The following is a 17,135-nucleotide window of genomic DNA, read 5'->3' as shown; positions in this document are numbered from 1 at the left end:
TGTGTTGAAATGGTCATGTAAGTGATTGACAGCTTTCCATCTATAACTGTGCCTGTGGAGATAGCAGTCAATCACTGATAGGACCATCCCCCTGACTTCTCAATATAGAAAAATCTGAGATTCCAATGGATAATTGAGAAGTTATACTGAATCCTTTTATATTAATCCAAATATAAATCGGATCAGCTCTTCTTGCTCTTTGACATTCTCCTTGAAGATAAGGTTCTCTGCCAGGCGCACAGTGAATGGTCATGGTACAGTTTATTTGGCTTTGTTTCTACATGAGAAAAACATATTGTAGCATCTGACAAAAATGCCATAATGGTTGCCTAATATTTGAAACAGGATACATACAGTGATACAGTGAGAACAAAACCGGATAGAATGGAGTACAGAATGGAGCAGTAATACATCTGAACTGTAATATTCTAACCTTCTACATTTAGGGCATTCTGTTAAAGATTGTTTCCTATCCTTGGAAATCAAGTAAGAGTGGTCCCATTTATATACATAAATATATGTGTGAACAATATTGAGATTTGTAACATACTCTATTCTTTCAAAGAACTGTGTGAAGGGCCAGGGAGGAAAGGATATTTAGACCAAAAAGGATTTTTACAGTAACTCTCTTTCATACTATTTAATGAGAAAATAAATGCAGGCTGCTTGCCTTGCTATGCATTTTCTTTCAAGGTTTCCAAGCCTTAGCCACATTCCAAGGTGAAGGATATTATTCCAATGAAGAATTGAAAATGAACCTTGACAACACTTGTTTCATACATGTTAAGTGTGAAAAGACATGAGCTCAACATGCATGATTGTATCTATGAATGTTATGCATTCATTTGGGATGATTTTATATGTATAATGTAAAGAGTGTTGCCCTTCCTTTTACTGATAATTCCATTAAAGCTTTCTAAAAGTTTTAGCGTATTAGCGTATTTTACTAATTGATTTTAGAAGGAAGGAGACCTTGGATGACAAATATAAGAAGATTACTACAGTCACAGTGCCTGGATCTATACATTTCCCCGATTTATCATGATGGATTATGATGGTAGATTTCCTTTAAGTATATGATATATTTTTCTTTTGTGGTGAGGTATAGGATCACTGTGCAGGAGTGCTTCACACCCTCCTCTTGCAACATTAGTGGTTTACATTGCTGGGTTTCCTAAGTATATGATACGAAAACAATCTGGAACATTCAGTAAAATAATTAAACTCATAAAATATGTATAGACGTGACCTACTGTATGTTGACAATCTTTTATCCTTGCTGTCATTATTTATTTATCATTAAGCCTTTTACATGGTCATAAATGGGAAATCTCAGTAAAGTTGCTGATAAAAATATATTACATAACTTATTTACTGTTAAAATACACAAAGTTAATCTAAAATGATCCTAAATTCAGAGCAAATAGTACCTGATATCATGAATATTATGTGCATGTGTAACTACTACAATCTCTTATAATAAGACGCTGCCATACTTATATAATGTTACAACATGCTAGAAGGAATGTGTAACCTTGCAAAATGGAACAAACATTTATTTTCTAAAAAAGTACCCTACTAAAAAAACCTTGCAAACTCAGAGCCTTCACACTGTCACATTATCACTGCTTTTCTAAGTGAGGCAACATGTGCAAATATACTAGCTCATCCAGAAAAACAGAATAATCTGTAAGAACAGTATGACAGGGTGAAATGCTGGGGTACTTGTACACAGTCCTGGAGCCAAATGTATCCTGACTTATGTAGCTACACATTAGAAATATAACAGTGAAGAGTAATAACACATCCCAGAAGGGAAATAGACAGCAAATAAAAAGAGAGACAAAAAACTGAAAACAGAAAAAAACAACATACAGTAGTATCCAAGTTTGAAGTTTTGAATTTGTGTTTTTCAAAGTATTTTTGTAACACAAGCTTATATTAAATATAGTTTAGGTCGTCTGCACGCAACTGTGTGCAGAGAATGTGTGTTACCTCCACACAAGCACCCGTCATTTTCATCCGGCATCAGGCCTTAACATGATCCTATTTACACGTCTATGTTAACACGACATGGTTTCGGGTTAATACTGTGACCCTATTTCTGCCATTGTCTACTCCCTTACCCTGACTTTGGATGGTAAAAAAACATTTGTCACTGTTATGAGTTACTCTCCTCCACTTAATTCAAGAGGTCTTTGAGGATTTTGATACGCCATCAATGTCATATTAGTGAGGTACCTACTCCTTGCAACACTGTGAATAGCCGATTGTTTACGAAACATATATCCACATATTTTGAGTTGCTTTAAGAAATACAGATTAGTTTGTCCCAGTGATTGGGATGGACTTACACTATGGACTAGGCTGCAATCAGACCTCATTATTGTTTACCGTTGTAATGATACATTAGCTGCTGTTGATGTAAAGGGTTTTTCCCCATTGATGTTATTGTCCAAATATGGGCAGTGGGGTAAATCCCTATATTCCCTAATAATAAACAAAAAAACAAGTATACCTGCACCAACCAAGATATGTAGAACAAAAGACAGAGTTATGCAGCAATAGATACCTATTAAATGGAGTGAAGACCCGGAGGCTAGCACTCCGTTCACAGACCCGGTAAGTTTCGTGTGGTGATGTTTCCAGGACTGTGTACGGAGTGTTAGCCGTCGGCCGGGGCTTCACTACATGTGCAGCAACATCGCTTAACTTGTGAACAAATCAGCAGTAGATTATTTGCAAGAACCTTGTGTGGATATACCTAACAAAAGAAAAGAATCGTCCATCATTGGATTCTGGACTTACAGCCATATCCCAGAGGAAAGAGCCTGCCACGATCATTTGCATACAGGTACCAACATATATCTATTGTCTGTACACACGGTCCACTACTGAGGTTAACTAACATCTGTTTCTTGCCTTGTGGTATCGTTTTAGACACACAGCTGTGAAGTATTGCTGTGTGTTTAATGTATAATCCTTTGTGACGCAAATTTCTCACATCTGCCTAGTCTTTCATGGCATCAGTACACAGAGATTGAGACATTATACCATACTTTGTCTTGGTTTGATTTCTTCTGAGCTCACTCTGTGAATTTTATTAGTCATCAGAGAACCTGAGGTTGTGTATACAGGGGCAGAACTTGACAAATCTATTGGTACTGGTTATAGGTATCTACCCTGTGTTTTGTTCTACATATCTTGGTTGGTGCAGGTATACGGTACTTGTATTTTTGTTAATTGTTCTAGTGGTCCACTTTGTTAGTAACCCACATTGTAGTTTGAGTGCAGGTCACCAACTATTTGTACCAGCAACACCGTATTTCTCATGTTTTACTATTTAGCTTCGCGCCAATACCACTGTACTTTGTATGTCTAAAAATTTATTCGCATGGCACTTAATATAAACAAATTGATAAGGACAGCATGACATATACGTAGTAAAGAAGATTGGAAACAGATGCAGGTCCCTCAACTCCAATCAGATCAAACATTCCCCCTCCCCCCCAATAACCTGTGATATTTTTTTCTAAAGAAAATTCATCTAGACCCCTCTTGATCATGTACAAAGTATATACATCCCACCTAGCACATTTAAAAGACCCTCCTATAGGAGCACGTGAGATCCATGACCAATCAACTTGGATCATCGAATCTCCCGTATTCCTGTGGATCTTGAAAGATCAATGCGGTTGTACATAAAAAATAACTTATGCACTTTTTATCAAAATATTGTCAATATATATATATAGGTGATGTTAGGAATACCACAAACAACAATGCGCATGAATATGACTTAACATATCTAATAAAAACAAATCACATCTTGTTTTTATTCAAACCATATGGGATACAAGTTTTCAAAAAGAAAATCCAAAAAGTTTCTGTTTAAGAGTTTTCTTTTGTGATCGCCTCCTCCATTTGGTTTCAATACTCGTTCAATAGCACAAACTGTAATTGAACTGGTATCGTTTTTGTGTGTGTCACGAAAATGTTTGGAAACTGCCAAAATATTTACTGCATTTTGATTTGTAATGTCAGAAAAATGTTGCCTAATTCTTGTCTTTAAGGAGTTAGTGGTGCAGCCTACATATTGGACTCTACATGTATTACATGAAATTAAATAAACCACGTATGTTGTGTTACAATTTATACATTAGTTGATATTAATTTGCTGGTCTGTAACAAATGATGTAAAAGTTTTAGTTGGAACAACATGTTTGCAACACTTAAAAATATCGTGTCCACATTTAAATGATCCTGTAGTGCTAAGCCAAGTGTGCTTTAGGGTTTCACCACTACAAAAATGGCTAGGGGATAGTTGTGTTCTTAGTGTTGGAGCTTTTTTTGCAACACACTGGATATCATTTTGTAAAATTTTGGATATGATGTCATCTGTTTTGAGAAGAGGTATGTGCTTTTTTATTATGCCTATTATTTGATGGTATTCCGAACTGTATGTAGTAGAAAACACTAAGGAATTGTTGTTTTTCTTTTTAGTTGTACTTCTTTTAGAGTGTTCATGAATCAGACTGTTCCTTGGAAATTTTGAAGCTATTTTATCTGCCCTGTCTAACATCCAAAACGGATACTGTCTTTTGTCTTATTAAAGGCTTTTTTTTTTCTTTTTGAAAGGTATCCTCGCTAGAACAGTTTCTTTTATACCGTATTAATTCCCCAGTGGGTATAATTTTGATTATATGTTTCAAATGCCAGGAATCTGCTCTTAAGATGGAATTGGTGGCTATAGGTTTGATATATGGACTAATAGATATTTTGTCATTACCTTCCAATGCAATATCAAGTTAGAATATTGTACAAAATTTATCGCCTCTGACTCCATTCCCCCCCACACCAGGAGGAGGTCGTCTATAAAATGCCCATACCACTGATATGGGAGAGGAAGGGATTGTCATGAGAGAATAACATGCACTCCTCCCATTTTGCAATTCAAAGTAATTGTACTTCAACAAATAATTGACAGATATCATAATAAATTCTTTTGTTGCATCAACATAGTTGCTATATTTATGTAAATGATCACCCAGTGCTTGTAGTGCAATATTATGCACCAACGATGGATATAGTCCTACTACATCACATGTAAGCCACAAATCTTCACCATTCCACTCCTTACTGTCTAACAGGCCGATAAAATGCTAAAAGTCCCTAAGAAATCCCGGTAGTGCAGTGACCAGTGGCTGCAGATGATCACCAGTCTTGTGCTCTGTTTCCCTATTTTTTCCCGGTGTTTCTGCCTATCATATATCGGCTTTTTAACTGAGAAATAAAGCTGGTAACTTTTTTTATGTGTTAATTGGTGTAGTTTTGGGTAACAAACCTGGAGAACCTGGGTAACAAACTATGGGGTGCATTTACTTTTTTAACCCCTTCGAAAAAGATTTTCACTTGCACAAGCCAATGTAAAACATCTCTTGCGAGATCAAGAGATCAAACTAACCCTTGATAAATTCTCTGGGTGGTGCAGTTCCCAAAATAGGATCAGTAACAGGGGTGGAGGGGGGGGGGTCACTGTTCTCGTAGCTCAGGAACTTCTCAAATAGCACCTGAAAACAACGTCATTATAATCTGTCCTCTAAAAGCTCAATGGCTCCTTCAGTTTTGCGCTCTGCTGTGCGCCCCTTAAGTAGTTTACATTGACATGTGGGGTATTGCTGTACTCGTAAGAACCGGCGCAGCAAATCTGAGATGTGTTTTCTCATTTTAACCCGCATGAATGTGTAAATTTTAGGACTAAATAATCATTACATTGTCAAAATTAAAAAAATTCAAATAGAACTTCCATTTTGTCTCAATTCTTGTGAGATGCTTAAAGTGTTAACAAGCTTAACAAAGGCTGTTTTGAATAATTTGAGGCTTGCAGTTTTAAAAATGGGGCGATTTGTGTGTAGTTTCTAACAAATAGAACTTTGAAACGCTTATAAAGATGAATTGTCTTCTAAAAATCTGAAATTTAAAATCTTGAATCTGAAATTTAGTTAAAAATTTGGAAAATTGCCTTTCGAACTGTAAACATCCTAATGAAATAACATATGAAAAATTATGTCAGCATAAAGGAGACATATGGTAATGTTAGTTAGCAACCATTTAGAAATTTAGAAAAATACGAACATTTTTCTAAATTTTCACCAAATTTCCATATTTTTTTTTACAAATAAGTACAAGGTATTTCAACTAAAAGCATTACAACATGTTATGAGAAAACAATCTAAAAAGTAAACTCGGTAAGATAAACCGTTCCAAAATTATAATTGCATATCGTGACACGTGCAGATTTGAAAAATTGGGCTCTGTCCTAAGGGCCGAAAATTAGCTTAGTCCTTAAGTGGTTAAGATCTAGCTTTAAATTGCGTACAAATTTTTGATGACATTTAAAGGTTGTGACCCATGTCATTTTCTTGACAAGATTTCCTTTACATGAATGTCTCCAGAGACTTATAAACAGAAATCAAAAACAACAAGACAGCTAAGGAGTTCACAGTATGAACGGTATGTGTTAATACTAGCATTATTTATGTACACCACTAAAGTGTCCAAAAAAATGCATTAAAATGTGACATTATAAAAGGAAAAAAGAAATGCTATAATTTAAGCAAGAAAATTCCTGGTATAAAAAATATATCTAAAGGGATTCTGTCAGCAGATTGTATCCCATAAGACTACCAGGGCATGAACTGTCCCTTCTAATATTCCCTCTTTTATGTGAAATCTCACCCATATACATATAAAAAAATCCCCAATGTCAAGTAATAATGAGCAGAGAAGAGTCACATTTGCCAAAAATGAGTTAAGTTTAAAGGCTGCGGTAAGAGTGTCACTTCAGACTCCTCTTTCTCTGGTTCAATAGTACTTAGAAACATTCTGCTGGTATCATACTTAGGGCCCATACACATGAAAGTGTAGAGAACGTATTAAAACTTCCGCATACACGGCAGTCATACAGCCCCATGCATTCCAATAGGTAATACGGCCATCCATGTACATGGCCGACTTGTCCACCGTACTGTACCGTACTGTGAGCGGGATGTATAAAAATATAGAGCATGTCCTATTTTCAACATGTATCTCTGTTCCGTGTGCCCCATAGAAGTCAATGGGAACATATAAAATACACCTTGCATACAGTTGTGCACCGTATGCTACCATATACACGTGCAGTATCCAGAACCAGTGGGAGGTGCATTCTGTCAGGCAGCCAATAGTCAGCCATCCATCATTTGCCAGCCCACCGTATTTTATATGGATATGGTACGGATACGGTGACATATGTGCAAATACGGATGAAAAATACAGGACTGGAGAAATCACACATTCCTGTGAAATAATGTCATCCGTCAGATCACATCAGGATTGTGGTTCTGTAATCTCATGCCTGGTCAGGGAGGGGTTCACTGGGAATCACATGAGAATCATAAAAGTCTTAAATGTTTTAATATTCTCATTAATCAACATTCGCTTCTTATGTTACTGTGCTTATGATTAGTATATATTTTCTTGGGAATATGTGGAGGAAGCATTCATGTGGGTTGAGGATTTTGTCTTTTATGTGTTTCCTTATCTTTTTGCTTAATATTATATATTGACCTTTTAATCTATGTGTATTAAGAAGATTATATTTTATTACATAAGGTGGTTTTTACATTTGTAGGCGGGCTTTACTATAGACTAAGTCAGATCAAGGCTATCAGCATGCATAGTTGTTGCTGTAGGCTCCGAAAATCAATACAGTGATTGTTCTGGTCCAATATGTGAATATCTTAGCAGGAAAGTAATTAAGGCAACATAGAGGTAATCCTTACAAGGATTTGCTAATACAAAATGCAGTCATTTTTAGCTGTTTCATTCAATGAGATCAGAAGAACAACCATTTTTTTAGTATTTTAGCTCAGGTAGTTTTACAATGAATCTTATCTTAGACAGATTTTTTGTTCAAGTATTGACTGGCTATTGAAGAGTGAATGGAATGATCAAATTTTTTTTGTCTACAACATAATTTTCAAGGTTTATCAGGATACATTTTTTATCCTTCCTATTAATATTTTACTCAATACAGCTAGAACGATAGGTATTCCTAGAAACAGGCAGGTTCTACACGCGGATACATACCTAAAATGAGGTATGATTGTATTAGCTAATTGAGTATACAATTTCCCCTGCATGACTGAAGCATAAGGTCCTGCTGAGTCTATCATAGGAATGCTAATGAAAAACCCAGCATGAGACTGTTCTGCAGAACAGGGAGCTTGAAGTGCAGGATATTTGCTTCCTCAATAGTGAAATAGTAAATTCAATTTAAATTATTTACAAGCCTATTCCTGAAATAACTGAATATCCTACAAAATTATACATAACCCCTCATGCAATTCTCTGTCTTTTCTTGGTGAGAGTGGTAGCAAAACACATCAATACTGATTGCAATGAAGAATGATTACTTGCCTATATCCCAGGTATATACTTGTAAGATCAGCAATAATAACACGTCATAGGAACGTGTGTGGGTTGCTGTCTACTAGTCATTGATAAATGCGCTGCATATCCAATTACTACTAAAAAAGCATTAGAGGTCTTTGTAAATACTGTATTCAAACACTTTGATAAGCAATAACTACTAAAATGTAATTTTATAAGCAGGACCAGCTGTAATTTATTAACTTATAATCAAAGTATTGCTAGATTCACATCTCGTAATTCTCCTTCATTGTAAGAACTACAAGTATCACTCTGTATGCTTATACAGTGTGATACATTGTGTGGTTCAACCCGGCCCTTCACCTGAAAGCGGAGGACAACATTGGCAGCAGCCAGCGATTTCCTGTTTCCAATGTATGGGGTCTCCAGAGTGACATAATTGTCCAAATTTGGACAGCTACATCACCGGGGAAACACCCATAGTGTGCGCTTAGGGGAGGCCAAGGATTGATGCCATGCAGTTGCATCTGTTCCTGGTAGCCTCTTATTGCCACTGAGTGTGTAATGCACTCTTCAGCAGAATGAATATACGTAGCCTGCTGAGCTTTTTCATCCAGTGTTTCCTGCTGGATCTGATGTAATGTGTACTAAGCAGGAGGTCAAAAGGCCTCTGTCTGCCAGTATATTTCTATGGACAAATTTAGTGTGTACTGTATGTTGGGAGCTAAACATGCCTAAAAGATGCTATATGAATCCAGCCTAAGTAACACTGATTAGTTAATAGTTACAATCAGCAAATCTTCCTAATGTGACATTAGTAGACACTAGTTTATGTGGCGATGTTACATAAGAAATTATAGACATTTCATGTTTGTTTTACCAATTACTTGTATTCTCCATGAAATAAAAAAATTGGACTTATTGACAGTTGTGTTTTATCATTCTCCATGTAGAAGGGTATATGCAAAAAAATAATCTGCCATTAACTAGATGCTCTTACAAGGGTCTTAATTGTCATCTTTGCAGGGGGTGCGACCACAACTAGGCACAAGGATGGAAGGGGCCCACATCTGACAGATCTTCGGGTCCAAGGGAGGGAAAACAATTAATTGTATGAGAAAATCTACCATAAAAATCAAGCATGATAAACCGAGGACACTTACTCAAAGATCCAGGCACAGTGACTGTGGCAATCTTCTTATATTTGTTATCCATGGCCTCCTTTCTTCTAAAATCAACTTTTTAAATTACGCTAAGGAATCTAAGGGGCTCTGATGGGTGTTCCCAGAGCCCCTCAGTGATGTCTTTTCACAGGCTGCTGCAATGAGCAGAGCAAGTCCCTCCATCTATACCTCCTGCTGCTGGTACCGGCAGAGGGAGGAGGGACAGACATGTTTGCTCATTGTAAAAGACATCACTGAGGCAGCAGCTGTTTATACAGTAAGTGATTTCGATCCTAAGTGATAGCATCCCTGATGTGCAGTACATATTTTGCCACAATATAGTAATGTGCATTATATTATCCATTGGTATTTATGTGTGTGGTATATTCATTGCTAGGATTTTTGCAGTAATTACAGGTTTGTGGGTATCATTCCGTGAAGGAATATATATAAAGTGTAAATGTATATGCATCTATATTTGAGTTTGTTGTAGAAAAGGTGTAGTGTGTGGAGTGTATATATGGTGAATGAGTATGGTTCTGTGTGTGTTAATGTGTGTATATATTTTTTTAAAAAAAGGTTTGTTTGCCTACAGTATTTTTCAGACTATAAGGCGCACAGGTGTATGGGGGGAACCATCAATAAATGCCTGCTAAAACGTCTAGGTTCATATATAAGGCGCACCGGATTATAAGGCACACCTGATTATAAGGATGTATGACCAGCAGATGGCAGACCTGTGCACAGTTCAAGGCAGGCGTCGTCTGTTGGTACGGTTCATATATAAGGCGCACTGGACTATAAGACGCACCTTTGATTTCTGAGAAAATCAAAGGTTTTTTTGTGCGCCTTATAGTCTGAAAAATATGGTAATTTATTACTCATACACTTGTTAGATAGTTCATCTTTCCTGATATGTTAAGGTCTAATGCACACAAGCATGTGAAAAACGTGCCTCAAACACGGTAATGCGTCTCATCTCTCCTATCTCCGTAGGAGAAGAGCACCCACACCACAATACATGCAGGAATAGGATTTGCTCTATCTTTTGCTGTTCTGCGCCTGGCTTGATCACGCTGTGGTGAGATACAGGGGCTTATTTACTAAGGGTCCACGGCCACACTTTCGTCGGTTTTTCAGACCTTTTTGGGATTTGCGCCACTGGGACAGGCATTTAACTGTGGATTGTGTCGCATGCAATCAGATTTTGGCGCAGCTGCAAAGACTTTCATTCAATAGAAATCGGGGGGCGGGCTATCGGACGATCCGACGGATTCGCACTGAGTGCAAAATTTTACTTTCAAATTGGGTTGCATGATCATACAGCAGGAAGAAGAAGGTGAACTCCGTCGGAGCTGAGCAGGGAAACAACACATGCAGGATTTCGGGAGCACGATCTTAGTGAATAGCAGCGCAGCGCATGATCGTCGGACAATGCACTTTCGTGAACTCAGCAGGACCGGGTAAGTAAATGTTCCCCACAGTGTGCTCACTGCAACACGACCATACATAATTGAATTCACTGGCCGCCATGAGCTGGCCTCAGTTTGTACGCCCTGCTCACAGCCATTAAATGGTCGTTTGAGGATTAAGTAGAAGCCAAATAGGCTTCATATCTATAAAGACTATGTAATTTCAATACCATATTCTAGACCACAATGGATTATTTGAAATGAACATAATTTATCTTGTTGTAACATGTGAGGTGTACTATGGTGAAATACTCATCACACTGGAATAACATTTACTTTTATTCAGCAATAGTGGTTCATGTTTAACAGGTCCACAGTGATGTCCATATTCCTACATTATGGATATGAGGAGGTATTTCTGATATAGAGTTCTAAGTCCCCCAATTCCACTCATACATCCATACATTTCACTGTGTTACATAGGGGCATTTATTATGGCCTTTGACATGGAAAAATTGTTGTGTTTTTTTTCCCTCTCTGCGCCACTTGCACCTGAATTTATGAAGTGTCGGCGCCACAATATTGGTGTTCTTCGACACTCTTGAGTTGTTCTATTTTTGGGGGCAAAATTTTAGCGCCTTCTGTGAGTCCACTTGCGCTTTTATTTTTCTACACCTTTTTGTGACGTAAAAATAGCCCAGCTAAAAGCTGTTCTAGGGAATTCAAAGTCTTTTAGTATATGTGCCAATTGGGTCCACAAACTTTATCCCACTGAAAAATATAGAATGGTTCTAGTGCCACCCTACGCCAAAAATAATAAATGCCCCTTATTATATCTACCTGTAGTTGCAGCTTAATTTACCTGCTCTTTCCTCTTCCCCTCCGCAGAGTGTGGCTGTCAGTATCCCGTTCTTCTCTTGCACGATGTAATGATGGAGATCGGCTATGTGTGCTGCGGGAGCTGGCAGTGCTTGCGAGGCTACTATCCCCCACAGTTGCTCCTCTGGAGGTGTCAGGCCCCTGGGTGAGCAGCTGCGAGGGTAGACCACGGAGTGACGGCACTGGAGAGTAATGAGCCCCATCGGAATTGAGGTTGTTGTCACTGGCGGAACGCTGTAGAAAACGCGGGGATGAGAGACCCACACAGCTTACAACACGTCTGCGTTTTGTATAACTTGGAGTCTCCCGAAAAGGCACTAATAAAAGTCAAAGAGAGAGAGAGAAGAAGAAAATTATATAACACAAAATAAAACAGTGAGAATGAGGACCAGGGTGTTCTAAATAATAGCAAACAAGACCAATATACAGTGAGTATCGTGTGGAACTGCTACAGTACATGCTTTATGACAATCTCATTTACACGGTATAGTTTTACAACTGTAGTGCAGCACACGGACGTCTGTGTTTTTTCACCGACCTTAGGCCACTGATATAACCACAATGACATGCTCTATTTTGATCTGTTTCCTAGAACAATGCAGCGCATGCGCAGTTAGTCCCAGCGAGCGCTGGATTCCATCATCGCCGGCATCTAGTGCGCAAAGGCAAGAATTGGAGCCTGGAGGAGTGGCGGCCTCTAAAGAAAGAGGAGTGCCTGGACGGCCCCTAATGAATATGTTGATCGGACCCATAAGTGAAGTTTGATTGAAGCCAGGATTATAAAATGGACTGCTTTAGAAAGGGTCTGGGGAGTAGATTCAGTAGGTATGTTTGGATGGGAGCACTAATTCATGGTGACACGTCCTCTTTAAGCACAAATCTACTCCAGTCACTCAGGGGTAACAGAAGGAATAGACACATAACCAAATTGTCTAATGATGAGTTTTTGCCACTTACCGATGTCGGATTCTTTGTGAGTTTTGATGATTTCAGCAAGTTCGAAATTTCCTGCAATAATAGCAACCTGTAATAAAAACAGAAAATATAAATCTTGTTTCAACACAGAATGATACGAAAATATTTTGACCACAGATATCATCTAGCCTGTTTTCTTGGCAGTAACTCTACAGATCTCCCTATTTTACAGAAGTATGTTAAATAAGAAGCGTCATTAACACGATGGATATAAGAATCGGCATAGAGTAGACAATAATATAATACACAATTGCTCATTTCATATTTTCTGTAATTTTTAGGTATGATTGAGACACAATAATACATCCATTGAAGTGTAGAGGTCCTATATGTACCTTTATGACTCAGATTTCATATGAATGCATATAGGGTGTCCCGTATACTGGTCTGAGCAGTAAGAAATGTTTTAAATCTCTCATTTATCTAACTAGTCAGCTATATAATTAGTCTTGGGGCTAGAATTTTATGCTGATAATTGTGGATGTTTCTAAACTCACTTATATCAGTTGCCTGATCTGTTGCTATGTTACCTGAATACCCTTACGTTATTCCCGGATTCTTTACTGCATTGCCTTCTGGTGTTCGTGTCACTGACTATTCTCTTTGCTGCAATTTCGCCAAGGCTGTCCCTGACTACTGTCTTCAAGTACGCATGGACAGTGTGGGTGGCCTCCATTTATTATAACTCTGCCTTTCCACCCTGCTGACCTGGGATATATAATCATTTTTTTTAATGGTTATATAGTCAGTATACGTCTGCCCCTTTATCACAACAGGATGTAATGATACAATACGATGATATTTTGTTCCATCAACTCTAGGTCTACTGGAATCGTGTCCTCTTTAAGTAGTCTCTCTGATTTCTAGGAATTCTCTTTCCTCATAAATGCTGCTCTGTTCACACTCTCTAGTAATAGGTAATCTCCTTCAACTGTAATGAGCATGTTCTACCTATAGAGGTCATGCCATGCCTTCACTCAAGTTACATGGCTGCCTTCAAACCAATAGATCCACATTCCCAAGTCAGGTTGATCTTAGAAACATTAATTAACACCATAATTATAATATCAGAAACTTTGAAGCAGAGAGAGCAGTGACTGTAGAGAAATATCAGCAATGGTCCGTGTTCTAGGCTCATCCTAATAGTAGCATTTATGCAAGTGCAAAGGGAAATTTAAAAGAAATTTCTGGACCTCAAGTAAAAAGCAAGGATAACCGGAGTATGGTCAAGAAATCAGATGTTTAACATAGATGGAGTTATATATTAATATTTTGCTAAATTCATCTTTACTTGTTAGTGATGAGTTTTTTTAATATTACCATATATCTTAGAAATTATCTAGCAGAAACTAGACAATTGAGAATGTTGGAGGCGGGATAAAAACAGCAAAATACGGAAAAAATTGTTTCATGTATCTGTAAATGTACTTGCTTTCATCTACAAATATTACATCAGAAGGGCTCCCCCCACCCAGTGTGATAGATCATTAGGATCATTGATTGCTATAATCAACCATTAATGACTTCAATTAAGCTGTGACATATAAGTAAACAGTATATGACACATATTGTCGTATACCAACAGATGGCTGCAGAGTGGGAGGGGATCTAACACCAGACTGAGAGTAATCCAGATTAATGAAGGATTATACAGATAGGCAGAGATTATCTGCTCATCACAGGGACATCACGGGTGTCCTTGTAACAACCTGCAGTGCTATCCTCAATCTACAGTTAATGTATAGTGACTTAGTCATCAGAAGGATTCATTTGACAAAGGAAAACATGAGATCCTTAGGCATATCTAATATACACTGTGAAGCTTTTATCATTTTTTAAAACTTTTCCTTAAAGATAGATGATGATTGTGGTTGATTTTAATCACTGGGGAAAAAAACAAAGAACTCTAAATAGTACGTCATGTTATACAACACATTCAGACATTCAGTCACATATGCAGATATCTGTACCATGGAAACGGGGGTGGCCACTTTACTTCAGGCTTTATGTAATGTTTGGGGGCAGGAAATTAGGTATCTTACTAATATACATCTATTAAAAGTTATTCACTACTTTCTTTAAATGTAAATTAAATCCCTTGCTACTACTAAATGGGCTGAGACGGAGGGTAACGTGATCATAATTGTCCATGACCAATCTCCACTCAGGCACCTTAATACCTTATATCGATGAATACTATTATAAGGTCCTGGAAGGTAGAATGGTCATGGACAGTTGGACATTTCTGAACCATCAGCTTTACTTTATATCTCCAGAGGGAGGTGCAGGACTTTTAATATATGTATATATATTGGTAATTTATCTTACTTCCTGCTCCCTACACATTACAGACAATATAAAGTGTGTTGCACACAGCCTGGTTTGGTCTGACAAGCTCAGTCCTTGTGTAGAACAGATTTTTTTGTCCAGAACACAGTAAGCTCTGTACTTACTGAGTTCAGTTCAGTTGTTCTGGCTAACACACAGTCCAAGGCTGCATTCACGCCAATGTTTGCCCGCCGTACCATAGCGCGGCAGGCACACGTCAACGCCGGGGAGAGGGGGCGTTGTGCTGTGCCCCATGTTTTCCATTGAGAAAACACAGTGCCGTAATCCAGGGAAAGATAGGACATACGGCGTCCTATCTTTCTCCCGGCTACGGAAGGGTACAGTGCCACACTTGTGCTGCCCCATACCGGTACCTTACGGCGCTGTGCGCCCATTGCCATCTATGGGGGACGTATATCTGACGTATATACGTCGGCCGTATATACGTCCCCCATATGGCTATGTGAATGCAGCCTAAGTTTGTCAGACCAAACTTGGCTGTGTACAAAGACCTTAATTTGGTAATACCAAGCCATCCATGGCTGAGATGAGAATAGCTCTGAAGTGGTTGGGGTAGCTAGGGCAGCCATATGCTGTTTTTTGTAACAACTATAAATATGTCCATAGGAGTTTCAGAAACAACTTAGCATAGGGAAACAGTGTAGAAGAGCTGTTTGGCCGTTTCTGAAACTCCAATCAAGTACGGGTGGGGGAGACAAGGGTATTCTCTACTTAGCCCCGTCAAAGGATAGTGATATGATGCAAGGAGCCTCTTCTACTACATAAACCAGCCCACTGAACTGCCATCCACTGGCACGTCCATTGTCTCCATGGAGTTGCTGTTTCACTGTTGTGGCACCCCATGCCGATTACTTCCATTAAATGGGATTAACATGTCTATCTGCCATGGTTACCACTGACGGTAACATTTTTTCGTTTGTGTGATTCAGATTTCTGTAGGATGCAGAATAAAATAAACCTTTACTCAATTTTTGCCCCATAACTTGCAATGAAATTCTTGATGGACATTGATTTTCATCTGTAGAAATTTCTTTACCAAATGTGCCTTGTGTGACTATTTCCTTATGCCTTAAGTGTGACATGATGGATTAGAGAGGGGGATATTCTGCTTGCATATTTAGTTTTTGAGCAGAATTAGGCTTTAACAATTGTATCAATACTGTTTAATGATTCCCTTTCCCGCTGTGGAGAACAATACAATACAGCTGATGCTATCCATTTATGTATTCTTCAGGTATAAGTAGCTTATTAGAATGGAACAGGAAAAGTCACACTTGCGGGATACTAGGCAAACATAGTTCATTTTAGTATTATTGAGTTAAAAAAAACTTCTTACTTGAAATGCTGTTTGGTTGTTGTAATTCCTAATCTCTTTGCTTGCTCCACGGAAGAGAAGAACCCTCGCACAGCTCTCCTGGAGAAGAAACATAAGCAGTCAGCCTACTTTATCCAAGTATAATGATGTACAAACAGAAGTGAGTTATCATGACTATATGCCCATAATCATAAAGCCATGAATTCAGCTTTAGGGGTACACAATACAATAGTATCAAAATAAATGAGAATTAACAGAACTTTATTCCCATGCTGTATTAAAGCGATATTGCAAACACAAACACATGTCAAATATTCTGCAGGTTTGTAATGTAAAAGCAAAATGTACTAGAGAAAGTACTAGAGAAAGTACTGAAAGAATACCACAGCAAAAAAACCTCAATTTTAGGTGGTTTTTTTTTGCAGTTGAAAAATTGAGAAAACTCCATAGCTGATTTTTTTCCTTTTCTTGGATGAAATTCATCATCACCTCTATACTGAGTTCACCTTTTGCATCCAATGGCGTTCTCTAATATGTGCCTATCTGTTGTTGTTCTGTCATAATCTTATATATTCCTAGTTCATTTAAACTGTATGTAGAATTCTGTTG

General features: G+C 38.0%; 1 protein-coding gene across 7 annotated transcripts in view; it reads right to left on the bottom strand.

Annotated features, from left to right (window-relative positions):
* The window catches only part of SHANK3 (SH3 and multiple ankyrin repeat domains 3), a 249,639-nt gene that overhangs the window by 106,812 nt on the left and 125,692 nt on the right, over positions 1–17,135 (bottom strand). For all 7 annotated transcript variants that reach the window (XM_072147633.1, XM_072147630.1, XM_072147634.1 and 4 more), the window contains 3 exons: positions 16,548–16,625; positions 12,845–12,911; positions 11,871–12,204 (listed from right to left, as the gene is read on the bottom strand). In XM_072147633.1, the coding sequence (XP_072003734.1) occupies positions 11,871–12,204; positions 12,845–12,911; positions 16,548–16,625 (479 nt within the window). The remainder of the gene's footprint in view (positions 1–11,870; positions 12,205–12,844; positions 12,912–16,547; positions 16,626–17,135) is intronic.

The sequence above is a fragment of the Engystomops pustulosus genome, chromosome 4 (genome assembly GCF_040894005.1).
Source record: "Engystomops pustulosus chromosome 4, aEngPut4.maternal, whole genome shotgun sequence".
In the NCBI taxonomy this organism is placed as follows: domain Eukaryota; kingdom Metazoa; phylum Chordata; class Amphibia; order Anura; family Leptodactylidae; genus Engystomops; species Engystomops pustulosus.
Note: the sequence above shows the minus strand (reverse complement) of the source record. Positions and strands in the feature narration are given on the sequence as shown.